The 13,444-nt window shown below is 46.3% G+C and overlaps 1 protein-coding gene across 2 annotated transcripts in view; it reads right to left on the bottom strand.

Annotated features, from left to right (window-relative positions):
• Positions 1–13,444, bottom strand: part of MGAT4B (alpha-1,3-mannosyl-glycoprotein 4-beta-N-acetylglucosaminyltransferase B) — a 124,409-nt gene that overhangs the window by 1,669 nt on the left and 109,296 nt on the right. For both annotated transcript variants that reach the window (XM_066614244.1, XM_066614245.1), the window contains exon 14: positions 8,310–8,422. In XM_066614244.1, coding sequence (XP_066470341.1) covers positions 8,310–8,422 — 113 coding nt within the window. The remainder of the gene's footprint in view (positions 1–8,309; positions 8,423–13,444) is intronic.

The following is a 13,444-nucleotide window of genomic DNA, read 5'->3' on the forward strand; positions in this document are numbered from 1 at the left end:
AATGAGAAGTATTTTTTATTATCTAAAACCTCTTTTGCTTTCAGAGCTAGTATGGTAAGCAGGGCTACAGCAGGTGGCATTTTGCTGTAGTCTGTGAAGGAGCGTACATGTGGCCCCGGTTGTTACAAACACTCTCTTTCCCCAAACACGTGTCGAGTTTAAACTGACTCCATCTTGGTTTCAGAGTTGGGCAGGCCTCCCTGAAGTGAAAAGGGATGATATTTTGCTGGCTCCCAAGGAAAGGCCCCTCTATGATTAAATCTGGGTGCTTGAGGTCTGACAAAAGATAGCTAGCAAGAACAAGTCCTGCCTGGATGTTAAATTGAATTACAATTGCCCAACTGAGTAGTTCCTTTTCAGATTCTAGGCCAGGGGTCTCCAAACCCCGGCCCGGGGGCCAGATGCGGCCCGCAGCGAGCCTCTATCCGGCCGGCAGCCAGTCTCTTGTCCCTTGCAAGAGGACTGAACACTCAACTGAACATGACCAGAGCTATGCTCTGATTGCATCTGGAGGGTGTTCTGAGGGCCGGAGAGGCTGAGTGAATGAGCCCACTCATTCATTCATCTACATTCCATCCCTAATTTCTATATTTAAATTTTTTTCCGGCCCTCAGCACTGCACCAGATATTTCATGCGGCCCTCTGGCCAAAATGTTTGGAGACCCCTGCTCTAAGCCAAGAAGTCCTTCCACCTGAGATAACACACCCTGCCGCATTATTGTTCAGCAGGAACTTCCTGGATGGGGCATCAAGCTCTTTTGTGTCCTGGAAAACTCAATCTAGGCCGAGAAGCTCAGGAAGAAGCTACACATTCCTCTGTCCTGCAGATATTCCTTTGTGAAAAGTTCTATAACTTCCCTGCTCTAGAAGCAGATTAGAGCAGTAGAGAGAGTTTGTTCACTCCAGAGGCAGTGGGGGAGTACAGCCTGGCATTTCACTTTGGAAGAGCCTGGGAACTTTGCAGCCCTGCCTTGCTGTTCAAGAAGGACTTCACACTCAAGCAAACCAGCAGACTAGGATAGGTGATTCCCCCCCCCCTTTTTGATCTCTCTCTTTTCCCTCAAATGATTATTTCTTTAATAAACTCTTTATCTTCTTTGAAAAGCTCTGTCTTGTCGTTTGTATTGGCAACCTTCAGTCTCGAAAGACTATGGTATCGCGCTCTGAATGGTGGTTCTGGCACAGCGTCTAGTGTGGCTGAAAAGGCCAATCCGGGAGTGACAATCCCTTCCACACCGGGAGCAAGTGCAGTCTGTCCCTGGTCTGTCTCCCTGACTATGGGCCTTCCTTCTTTGCCTCTTAGCCTCAGACTGTTGGCAAAGTGTCTCTTCAAACTGGGAAAGGCCATGCTGCACAGCCTGCCTCCAAGCGGGCCGCTCAGAGGCCAGGGTTTCCCACTTGTTGAGGTCCATCCCTAAGGCCTTCAGATCCCTCTTGCAGATGTCCTTGTATCGCAGCTGTGGTCTGCCTGTAGGGCGCTTTCCTTGCACGAGTTCTCCATAGAGGAGATCCTTTGGGATCCGGCCATCATCCATTCTCACGACATGACCAAGCCAACGCAGGCGTCTCTGTTTCAGCAGTGAATACATGCTAGGGATTCCAGCACGTTCCAGGACTGTGTTGTTTGGAACTTTGTCCTGCCAGGTGATGCCGAGGATGCGTCGGAGGCAGCGCATGTGGAAAGCGCTCAGTTTCCTCTCCTGTTGTGAGTGAAGAGTCCATGACTCGCTGCAGTACAGAAGTGTACTCAGGACGCAAGCTCTGTAGACCTGGATCTTGGTATGTTCCGTCAGCTTCTTGTTGGACCAGACTCTCTTTGTGAGTCTGGAAAACGTGGTAGCTGCTTTACCGATGCGCTTGTTTAGCTCGGTATCGAGAGAATGATTGTCGGAGATCGTTGAGCCAAGGTACACAAAGTCATGGACAACCTCCAGTTCATGCTCAGAGATTGTAATGCAGGGAGGTGAGTCCACATCCTGAACCATGACCTGTGTTTTCTTCAGGCTGATTGTCAGTCCAAAATCTTGGCAGGCCTTGCTAAAACGATCCATGAGCTGCTGGAGATCTTTGGCAGAGTGGGTAGTGACAGCTGCATCGTCGGCAAAGAGGAAGTCACGCAGACATTTCAGCTGGACTTTGGATTTTGCTCTCAGTCTGGAGAGGTTGAAGAGCTTTCCGTCTGATCTGGTCCGGAGATAGATGCCTTCTGTTGCAGTTCCAAAGGCCTGCTTCAGCAGGACAGCGAAGAAAATCCCAAACAAGGTTGGTGCAAGAACACAGCCCTGCTTCACTCCGCTTCGGATGTCAAAAGGGTCTGATGTGGAGCCATCGAAGACAACAGTGCCCTTCATGTCCTTGTGGAAAGATCTGATGATGCTGAGGAGCCTGGGTGGACATCCAATCTTGGGGAGAATCTTGAAGAGGCCGTCTCTGCTGACCAGGTCGAAAGCCTTTGTGAGATCTATGAAGGCTATAAAGAGTGGCTGTCGTTGTTCCCTGCATTTCTCCTGCAGTTGTCTAAGGGAGAATACCATATCAGTGGTGGACCTGTTGGCTCGGAATCCACACTGCGATTCTGGATAGACGCTCTCTGCAAGTACCTGGAGCCTCTTTAGTACAACTCGGGCAAACAGCTTTCCTACAACGCTAAGGAGAGAGATGCCGCGGTAGTTGTTGCAGTCACCCCTGTCACCTTTGTTCTTGTACAGCGTGATGATGTTTGCATCCCTCATGTCTTGAGGTACTCCACCTTCTCTCCAGCAGAGACAGAGGATTTCATGCAGCTCAGTGACGATGATCTCTTTGCAGCATTTTAGGACTTCAGCAGGGATGCTGTCTTTTCCAGGTGCCTTGCCAAAGGCAAGGGAGTCCAGGGCCACGTGAAGTTCTTCTAGGGTTGGTTCACTGTCAAGCTCTTCCAGCACAGGCAGGCACTCAATGTTGTTCAGTGCTTCTTCGGTGACTACATTTTCTCTGGAATATAGCTCAGAGTAGTGCTGCACCCAGCGTTCCATCTGCTGCGCCCGATCCTGGATGACCTCGCCTGTGGCAGACTTCAGAGGGGCAATTTTCTTCTGTGTTGGACCTAGGGCCTGCTTGATACCATCATACATCCCCTTGATGTTGCCCGTGTCAGCTGCTATCTGTATCTCGGAACAGAGCTGGAGCCAGTAGTCGTTAGCACATCTCCTGGCAGTCTGTTGGACTTTGCTGCGAGCAGTTCGGAGGACCTGCAGGTTGCGCTCACTGGGACAGGCCTTGTATGCTGCTTGAGCTCTCCTTTTTTCCTCAATGACTGGTGTCAACTCCTCAGAGTGGGCTTCAAACCAGTCTGCCGCCTTGTTGGTCTTCTTGCCGAATATGGACAAGGCGGTGTTGTAAACGGTATTCTTGAAATGTTCCCATCTGTTGGATGCGTTTGCGTCGGCCGGGCCTGGAAGAGATTCCTCAAGCGCTTGTGCAAATTCCTCCACTTTTCTCTGATCCCGGGTCTTGCTGGTATCAATGCGAGGTCTTCCTTCCTTTTTCGTGTGATACAGTCGCTTTGTTTGCAGTTTCACTCTGCTGCACACCAGGGAGTGGTCAGTGTCGCAGGCAGCACCATGATAACTGCGTGTGATCTTGATGCTGGGAAGGCTGGAGCGTCTGGTGAGGATCAGGTCGAGCTGGTGCCAGTGCTTTGATCTTGGATGTCTCCAAGAGACTCTATGTTGGGGCTTTGTGTTGAAGAACGTGTTGCTGACACAGAGACCGTGATGACAGCAAAACTCTAGCAGGCGTTGGCCATTTTCGTTCATCCTCCCAGTGCCAAACTGACCTAAGCAAGTGGGCCATGAACTGTTATCAGCACCAACTCTAGCATTGAAATCGCCGAGGATGAACAATGGCTCTTTTACAGGGATTTTCTTGACAGTGGTGGCCAGGTCATCATAGAATTTGTCTTTGGCTTCTGCTGGAGACGACAGAGTCGGTGCATAAGCACTGATGAGAGTGATAGGTCCTGCTGATGACTGGAGCTGCAGGGACAAAATTCTTTCACTTCCCACAGTAGGTGGGATGATGGATTTCAGCAGGGTATTTCTGACCGCAAAGCCAACGCCATGTTCCCTGGTTTCGTTTGGTGGTTTTCCCTGCCAGAAAAATGAGAAATTTCTCTCCTTGACAGATCCGGAATCTGGCAGCCTAGTCTCTTGAAGGGCGACGATGTCCATCTGCAGTCTGCTCAGCTCCATGTCGATGACAGCTGTTTTGCGTGCGTCGTCTATTTCTTGCAGGTCATCAGAGAAGCCAGGTGTCATTGTCCTAACGTTCCAGGTGCCCAGCTTTAGGGCAGGAGTTTTCTGTTTTCTGTTGCATGGTGCAGAGTTGTCGATCCGCTTGTCGGTTTTCACCCTAAACCCCACGCACCCCATGAGGTTAACGGACCGTGGCGAGGCAACACCTTACTGGCTGGGGACTGCCCAGCTTAAGGCGGGCGGTAGCTGCCCAATGAGATGCAATGATCTCTCCCACCGTCGGAAGCAGCCCCTGGCGTCATGCTCTACGCCAATCGAGCAAAGACTTATAACCGGTAAACTGCTGCTTCCCGTGTTGTGCCGACGCCATATGGCGAAGTTGGAGTGTCCTCTCCAGTGCGCGAAGCCTGGGTAAAGAAGGTATGGAGGATAGGCTGTTACCCATGCAGCAAATCCCCCCTCTCCACGTCGCTGGAATGGTCCAATGGAAAGGCAGAAGCCAATACGGTTGGTTCCAGCAGCGTCGCAGGAGTTGCCAGAACGTGACTGTGTTCAGCCATGAACTGCCTAAGGGACTCCGGCTCCTGATTTTGCCTCGAGGTTGACTCCTGAAGCCTTTTCCAGAACTGGATATAGCCACAAGGCAGTGGAGGTTTGAGGTCAGAGTTTCCTTCTCTTAGATGAGCTGCCTTCCTAGGCTGACGAGTCCCATCTACCCGGTGGCTGTTTAGTCGCCTCTTACGACAAGTACAGCCAAACTGAGGGCCTATTCTTAGCCCCAGCCCCCAGGGACAGGGGCTTTACTGTCCCTGGATTACTAAATTATTAGTAATTAGTAAAAGGATTAGTAAAAGGATTAGTAAAAGGATTAGTAAAAGGATTACTACATCTACCAATAACCTATAAAGAGTTCAACTACCAACTCTAAATAGTTCTCTGTCTAAGTAGTATGAATGAGCAAAATAATTCTATTGAATTGTTTTTGTTTATTGAACTTTGCTTTAAATGGTCTTTGCCATTTTAACCAGTTTTTTTTTCTTATTATCTCATTATACAGGGGTACAACCTATGGTTGCACACTAAAAGTTTCATTACTACATGGACTATTTAGCAGAGAGACATGACAAAATTGCATATAGTAGACACCGGGGGACCACATATACTAGGAAGACTTAAGAATAAACAAAATGAACTCAGAAACGGTTTACTTCTTTGTAACTGTTCTCTCTGACTTTACCTTGATGTGGAAAGTTCTACCACCGTTATAAAGATTTGAAGAAAATCGGTTATTATTTTCTGTATTTGTCAACAGTAGCCGAAAGAGGCCATGTTCTATCCCTCAGATTACAACTTACTGTTAACCCAATTACTTGGACATACCTGGTTCAGAAAGTGTAGGTACAAGAGCATCTTGCTGTTTAACTCAACTAAAATCACATGTTCCAAGCTACATGTCTTCAGTAAAATCCAATTGGCTAGTTGGCGATGTAGGGGCGCATCACCTTAGAATGTGAAAGACTCATAGAACATAGCTGGCTGTGATAACATAATGCAGTTCAAGTGTATTCCTTGAGTCCACAGCCATGAGGAAGGTGAGTCAACTTGACATTGGATATTATGGTCACCTCTCCTCTTGCCAGTTAAAAATAGCAGGTAATAACGGAATACTGTGAATAATAACTATAGAATAATAAAGTTCATTTTTTTTAAAAACCCAAAATGATAATACAAAAACAGGCTGCCCAAATAGGCTTACAATAGAGGTTAAACACTGATCATTCTGTTTCTTTGAATCCACCTGTGCTGAAAGAGAATCCTACAAAAAGATTTTGTAGGATGAAAGGATTGACTCAGTCACTGTTCAGACACTGTTCGACACTGTCTTGTCGTTACTGTTAGCCTAATTTTGAGGCACTTTGAGATTGGTTGCACTGCTCATCCATGTCAACAATCCCAAACTTATTGCACACCAGATTTGACCTCTTGCTTGCTAATGTCCCCAATTTTAGTTATGTGCACAGGACACGTGTAGGACACACGTGTACATGTGAAGGAGCAGTGTTAGCAACAGAATGTGGGCATAACAGGGTGCATGCATAATCTCAGTGGTAAGGGATAACACTATACACACAGAACTCCTGACCTTCTGGTATGAATTGCTGTAGAGAAGGATGCCCAAGGTAATCATGCCCACTAAGGCATGATTTTTGAAAAATCATGGCCACTTTTGAAAAAGTTATCCCAGTGATAAATGTGCCTGTCAAGCTGCATGGAGACTGAGACTGTGCAGGAGCTGCACTATGCCCTGGCACACGGTCCTCACTGGCTTCCCATGGGCACGCATGAGCCACTCTATACTGTGACTTTCTTCCTCGCCTCTCCTTTTCCCCTCCCACACCATCCCAGGCTGGCTGGTGAGCTGGTGTGCACACTTACAGCCCAATCCTATGCATGTCTACTCAGAAGTAAGTCCCATTAGAGTCAATGGGGCTTATTCCCAGGAAAGTGTGGATAGGATTGGGGTGTTAGCTATTAGGCTCTCCTTGCCCCTCCCAGGGATTGGGTGATGGAAGAGAGTGAACTTCCCCCTCTCCCCCACTGGCTGCTTCCCAGCAGCCCAGAATGTTGTATTAAGAGTCTCACAATTACTATTTTTCTCTCTATGTGATTTTGAATATCATAAATAGATAGGAAGAGTATCACTGCACAACTTTTTATTTTCTTAATTACAAGTTCTCAGCTGCCATGTGTTGCACAGATCCATCTCTGGTTGGACCCTTGCATGATTGTCAGTCTTGTTCCCTGTAAGGCCCTACCTGTGGTCCTGCCTGTGCTTCCATGTACACATCTGTCCGTTTTTGTGATCAGAGCAGCTGGGGAAAAAATGAATGTAGAAATAGCTGCTTGTAAGCTCTGTCTCCCAATGGCATGGGTCAATTATTATATTCTCCACTTGAGTGCATCCTAGGGAACAATCAGGGCAAGGAAAAGGTTTTTGAATATCTGAAATGGCTATAAAAGAGCACTTGCAGCTAGGTGAGTGATATGTCTCCAGGATTCCATCTTTTTTCCAGTCAGGGGGTGGGGAAAAAAGAATTAATTTACATTTTAAATTTGAATAAATTTACATAAATGAATATATTAGACATGGAACTTATATGAATGAAGGGAGGTTTTGCAATAGCTCAAGGCCTATGAAAGGCCTTGCACAATGCAAGGCCAACCTTTGCTGCCGCTGTTACAGTATGTGCCCCATACAGTAAGGCAATTTGGTGGCTGGTTAAGGCAGGCCTACCAGACTGCTGCTGTGTGTAAGCAAATGTAAGTATACCTGTCAGACAATGGGGCAAGGACCAATCAGGGCAAAGTGCTGAGTCATTGCACAGAACAAGGAAAGATGGGAAAAGCTGATGCAATCCCCACCCAGGATGATGCTATGACATTCCTCAGTGATGAGGTCATGGCCTTTCCCATTGGCTGACAGGAGTATAAATGTCCAACAAGCACACTCCACTCTGTGAGTTGTAGGAGTGAGTTGCTGCATGAGAATCTCTGCTGAACTGATACCGGATTTGCTGACTATTTAGACTGTGTGCTGGACTGCCTCTGCTTGCTGATTTCTGAAACTGCCTTCTACTTGTAAATACTGCCTGTAAATAGACTCTGGTGCTGGTACTTCCCTGGGTCTTGCCTCCTTTTTTTTGGCGTTCTTCCCTGTGCTCTGAGCACCACACGCTGTAGCTGCCAGTTTGCGCTTCTGCTATCTCTGTGTCTCTCTCTAGATGTGAATCACCTAGCAGTGGAGGGAGCCTTCGTCCCACAGCTCACAAGAGAGGTCGAACAGTTGGCTGAGAGCAGTTGCATAAGGCTAGTGTGGGCTCCAGCAAGTCTCCAGAAGGCCAGAGGCTCATTGGAGACTGGGGGCTCCCTAAGGGACGGATTGGGAGTCCTCGAGGGCCGCAAGTGGCCCCAGGGCCGGGGTTTGGGCACCCCTGCTCTAGGAGAAAATTGTAGATATGTAAGCTGCTCCTATCAACAGTCCTAAGGAGTAGTTCCTCCAGAAAAGCCCATTACCTCACTCAAGATGATCCATACAGGAGAATCGGTCTGGATGGTCAATCGTATTGCTTCCAGGGGTCCAAATGAAGGGTCCACTTCTCCTTCAGCAATGCCCTTTGAAAAGCAACCTAGGGAAGAAGACAAAAAAAAAATGACTTCAGGGCAAAACTCTGCCCTGAACTTCTTCTCACCAAAAACTTCTTCTCACCAAAAGCAAAACCATTACAATTTAGAAAAATAGCTTGCTAGCCCACTCAAGAACAAGCAGTGATATCTGGAAATGCCACGGTAGATAATAATGCTGTCTACTTCAAACAATATAGACACCACCATCATCAACATTAATTCCTAAGCCGTGAGTGGCACCCAACTCTAGGAAACACTAAGGGCACAAATCTTAACCAACTTTTCAGCACTGGCATAGCTGTGCCAGTGGGGTAATGTTGCATCCTGTATTTGGAGGGCAGTCATGGAGGCCTCTTCAAGGTAAGGTAGTGTTAGTTTCCTTACCTAGGAGCTCCACTGCCCTTACCTCGGTGTTGGAAAGTTGGTTAGGACTGCGCCCTAACATGGCTATAGTTGAATCCATCTTTCATTTTACATTTGATCTTCTTGGCACAAGTTCTGTGTACTCAAATTTACATGCCTCACCCAACAAGGTGGTCCAGTTAATATAATTTTTTTTTAAGGCATGGTGGCTGAAGTCACAGAAGATTTTTAAGCAGTGAGTATGCTGGTCATGCAACATTATTGCCATTCTTGTGAAAGGTTACTCTGCTACAATCATGTATAGCTCATCACCCAAAATATATATGGAAAGCCTAACCTAGGTGGCAACCCTACACAGGCTGAATCAATGAAACACGTCCTGGGAATAATTCAGCAAGTAAGGAACATGACTTAACAGTGGGTTGGTGTAACTGCTCTGAGGGCAGGCAGCCTATCATGTTTAGGCTTCCCTATGTAACTTTCATCTATCTCATTCATGCACAAAAATCTACATGAAATCAGACCTCTTCCTTTCCAACAGCCACATAGTAGAGCAGCTGCATAAATGTTATTTCTTGTACCCAGTAAGATTTCTGAAACATTAAGATCAGGGGACAGGAAATGCCTGGCTGCTTCTAGAAAAATGAACCATAATTTCCAGCACTGTACATCACAGAAGAAAAGGCCCTATGTTTGCTCTCAGCACTGTGGGCCTCAATGGACACAAAATGACACAACACAACTTGTCCCTCAAAACGGCCACGGTGCCAGAAGATTGGAGGATAGCAAATGTCACGCCTATCTTTAAAAAGGGAAAGAGGGGGGACCCGGGAAACTATAGGCCGGTCAGCCTAACATCCATACTGGGTAAGATGGTGGAATGCCTCATCAAAGATAGGATCTCAAAACACATAGATGAACAGGCCTTGCTGAGGGAGAATCAGCATGGCTTCTGTAAGGGTAAGTCTTGCCTTACGAACCTTATAGAATTCTTTGAAAAGGTCAGCAGGCATGTGGATGTGGGAGAACCCGTGGACATTATATATCTGGACTTTCAGAAGGCGTTCAACACGGTCCCTCACCAAAGGCTACTGAAAAAACTCCACAGACAGGGAATTAGAGGACAGGTCCTCTCATGGATTGAGAACTGGTTGGAGGCCAGGAAGCAGAGAGTGGGTGTCAATGGGCAATTTTCACAATGGAGAGAGGTGAAAAGCGGTGTGCCCCAAGGATCTGTCCTGGGACCGGTGCTTTTCAACCTCTTTATAAATGACCTGGAGACAGGGTTGAGCAGTGAAGTGGCTAGGTTTGCAGACGACACCAAACTTTTCCGAGTAGTGAAGACCAGAAGTGATTGTGAGGAGCTCCAGAAGGATCTCTCCAGACTGGCAGAATGGGCAGCAAAATGGCAGATGCGCTTCAGTGTCAGTAAGTGTAAAGTCACGCACATTGGGGCAAAAAAATCAAAACTTTAGATATAGGCTGATGTGTTCTGAGCTGTCTGTGACAGATCAGGAGAGAGATCTTGGGGTGGTGGTGGACAGGTTGATGAAAGTGTCGACCCAATGTGCGGCGGCAGTGAAGAAGGCCAATTCTATGCTTGGGATCATTAGGAAGGGTATTGAGAACAAAACAGCTAGTATTATAATGCCGTTGTACAAATCGATGGTAAGGCCACACCTGGAGTATTGTGTCCAGTTCGCCGCATCTCGCCGCATCTCAAAAAAGACATAGTGGAAATGGAAAAGGTGCAAAAGAGAGCAACTAAGATGATTACGGGGCTGGGGCACCTTCCTTATGAGGAAAGGCTATGGCGTTTGGGCCTCTTCAGCCTAGAAAAGAGACACCTGAGGGGGGACATGATTGAGACCTACAAAATTATGCAGGGGATGGACTGAGTGGATAGGGAGATGCTCTTTACACTCTCACATAATACCAGAACCAGGGGACATCCACTAAAATTGAGTGTTGGGCGGGTTAGAACAGACAAAAGAAAATATTTCTTTACTCAGCGTGTGGTCGGACTGTGGAACTCCTTGCCACAGGATGTGGTGCTGGTGTCTAGCCTAGACGCCTTTAAAAGGGGATTGGACAAGTTTCTGGAGGAAAAATCCATTACGGGGTACAAGCCATGATGTGTATGCGCAACCTCCTGATTTTAGAAATGGGTTATGTCAGAATGCCAGATGCAAGAGAGGGCACCAGGATGAGGTCTCTTGTTATCTGGTGTGCTCCCTGGGGCATTTGGTGGGCCGCTGTGAGATATAGGAAGCTGGACTAGATGGGCCTATGGCCTGATCCAGTGGGGCTGTTCTTATGTTCTAACACCACATGGCTGTGGTGGCATGGCATAACAAGGTATAATGCTTCACTTACAGCTTAAAGCGTTACCTCCCTTAAAGCTGAGTCAGAGAGCACTCTTCTCTGTTTGGGCAAAGCTCCACTTGTCCAGCAGGTGGCACTGCTTCACAGAATACTATTTAATATATGTAACATCAGTGACAATACTGGATGGAAGAAATTGCCCACTGAGCATCTTCAAACAGCAGTGGAAGTTAAGTGTTCCATGAATTACACAATATTTTTTTAAATTGTTTTAACATTTGTTGTAGAGCATTCTTGAGTTATATTCTACCTCTAAGCATTCCAAGTAACTGCCAAGAAACAGACACGCCATTCCAATATAGTACTAAGGTATTTAAAAGAGGTCAGTACTCTCTCCCCACTTGGTGATTCCTCCATGATCCTTCTACCTGAGGGAAAGATTGAGGTCTGAGAGAAACTGAGACACTTCGAGTGGTGGGTCTGCTGTGGATCATCATCCCTTCCCCTTTTTGGGTCAGAAACGCAGCCTTCTTCAGAGAATCCAGCTCAGGAGCAACTATTTCTTCCCATTTTCAGGAAAAGTTGGCTAAACAGAATTCTCATTAGCTGGCACTTGTAAAAATCGAAAAGCCACCTCACTCCAACCCCCCCCCCAGCTTTATATTTCACAAACAAACCCAGATTGACTTTTTAAAGTGTTGAACAATGTTTAAATGGATAACTGCCAGGTGCCTAGAAAAAGGGGTGAAAAAAAATTACAAAAGCCTGCATCCATTTTATTATTTATAATCAGTTTTAAAAGTCATCACCCTTTAGGAGTAAAAAGCCTATATGGCCAAAAACATGACAAAGTATGAAAGAGTGGTGAAAATTTAGTGTAGTGATTTTCAACCTTTTTCATCTCACGGCACACTAGCAAGACACTAAAATGATAAAGGCACAACCATCAGTTTTTTGACAACTGACAAGACATACCATGCTGCCAGCTGGGGGATCATATCCCCAATAGCACAACTAAGAAATAACCCCCTCTCAAATTCCTGTGGCATACTTGGGGACCATCTGCGGCACATCAATGTGCCATGGCACAGTGGTTGAAAATGGCTGATCTAGTGATTTTCCTTGTCATCCAGAAATACTTTTGCAAAAATTCCCCCTCCCACCCCAATCACTATGATTGTATTAATCTCTCTCCTCAAGTCAAAGTTGGCACCCAATTGTTTTCCACATCCAAGTCACGCTTCTAGCCCTTGCACATGATGTCACTATCCACATACACCTCCTGCTTTTCTGTTTCTGCAGAAGGGCAATTACGTCTATCCCCTCCACTTACCTCTACCCCTAGGCACAAAGCTTCCTTGGTCTGAAAAGCTGTTGCCTCTCCCATGCAGGCACAGAGCCACCTTCCTCTCCAAACCCCACGAGATTCTGCAAAGTGTTTCCTGAATTGCTGGTATCCCCATTTTTCCTGCTGCCACTTAAACCCTTTTCCATCCTGAAGTAACAAGCTCTGTCTTCTTTCTCAACTCTAAGGGCCACCTCAAATTATGCTTTAAAAAACACATTTGCAGTTAAACTTGAGGTCCTCAGCAAATGTAGTTGAACTTGTGGATAATCAGTTCAAAGTCCTCCAAAAGTCCCATTTGAAGTCTCTAAGACTGTTTGGGCTGGGGCCATGTGAATTTAGTGTTCTTGCACAGTATCTAGAACAGAACCAATGCTATACAAGTGCCAAATGAGACAATATACCCATTGTGTGATTGGGGCCTGTATGCTTGATTTTCAACTAAAATAGCAGTAGGTACATAACTATATACAGAAGTTGATCCAGATTAAGACTGTGGTGTGGTGGGAAGGGACTTTTTCTAACCCCATGATCCCAGTCCACATCTCCCCCCATCCCTGGGGTTGCTATTTAATTTAGAAAAAAAAGCTCATGAACAGCTGAGAAGATCTTATGCATTTTGCTTGATGTATCAAATGGTATTCTTCCTAATACAAAAGCACACACCTGTAATCCGGCCAGTTCAGTGCAACTGTTTTTGCCATACAAGTAGGAAAAACATGACATTGGTAGTTGCCCAGAAAGAGCAACACAATTAGCAAATCATTTCTGCTGAACTAGCACAGCTCCAATTCTAAGGAAATCAGATGGAAACAGACCCCACTGATTTCAGCAGTGCTTACTGCCATATAAACATGCCTAAGACCCCCAACCTAAGAGAACACACTTTTTTCCCCCACTCTAAAAAATTGTTTGAGTTTAACTGCAAAGAGGCGATTGCTTTCACTTTCAGGTTTGTCCAGACGATTTGACCTTTAAAGTCTTACAAACA

This window comes from Tiliqua scincoides, chromosome 2 (genome assembly GCF_035046505.1).
Source record: "Tiliqua scincoides isolate rTilSci1 chromosome 2, rTilSci1.hap2, whole genome shotgun sequence".
Lineage (NCBI taxonomy): Eukaryota > Metazoa > Chordata > Lepidosauria > Squamata > Scincidae > Tiliqua > Tiliqua scincoides.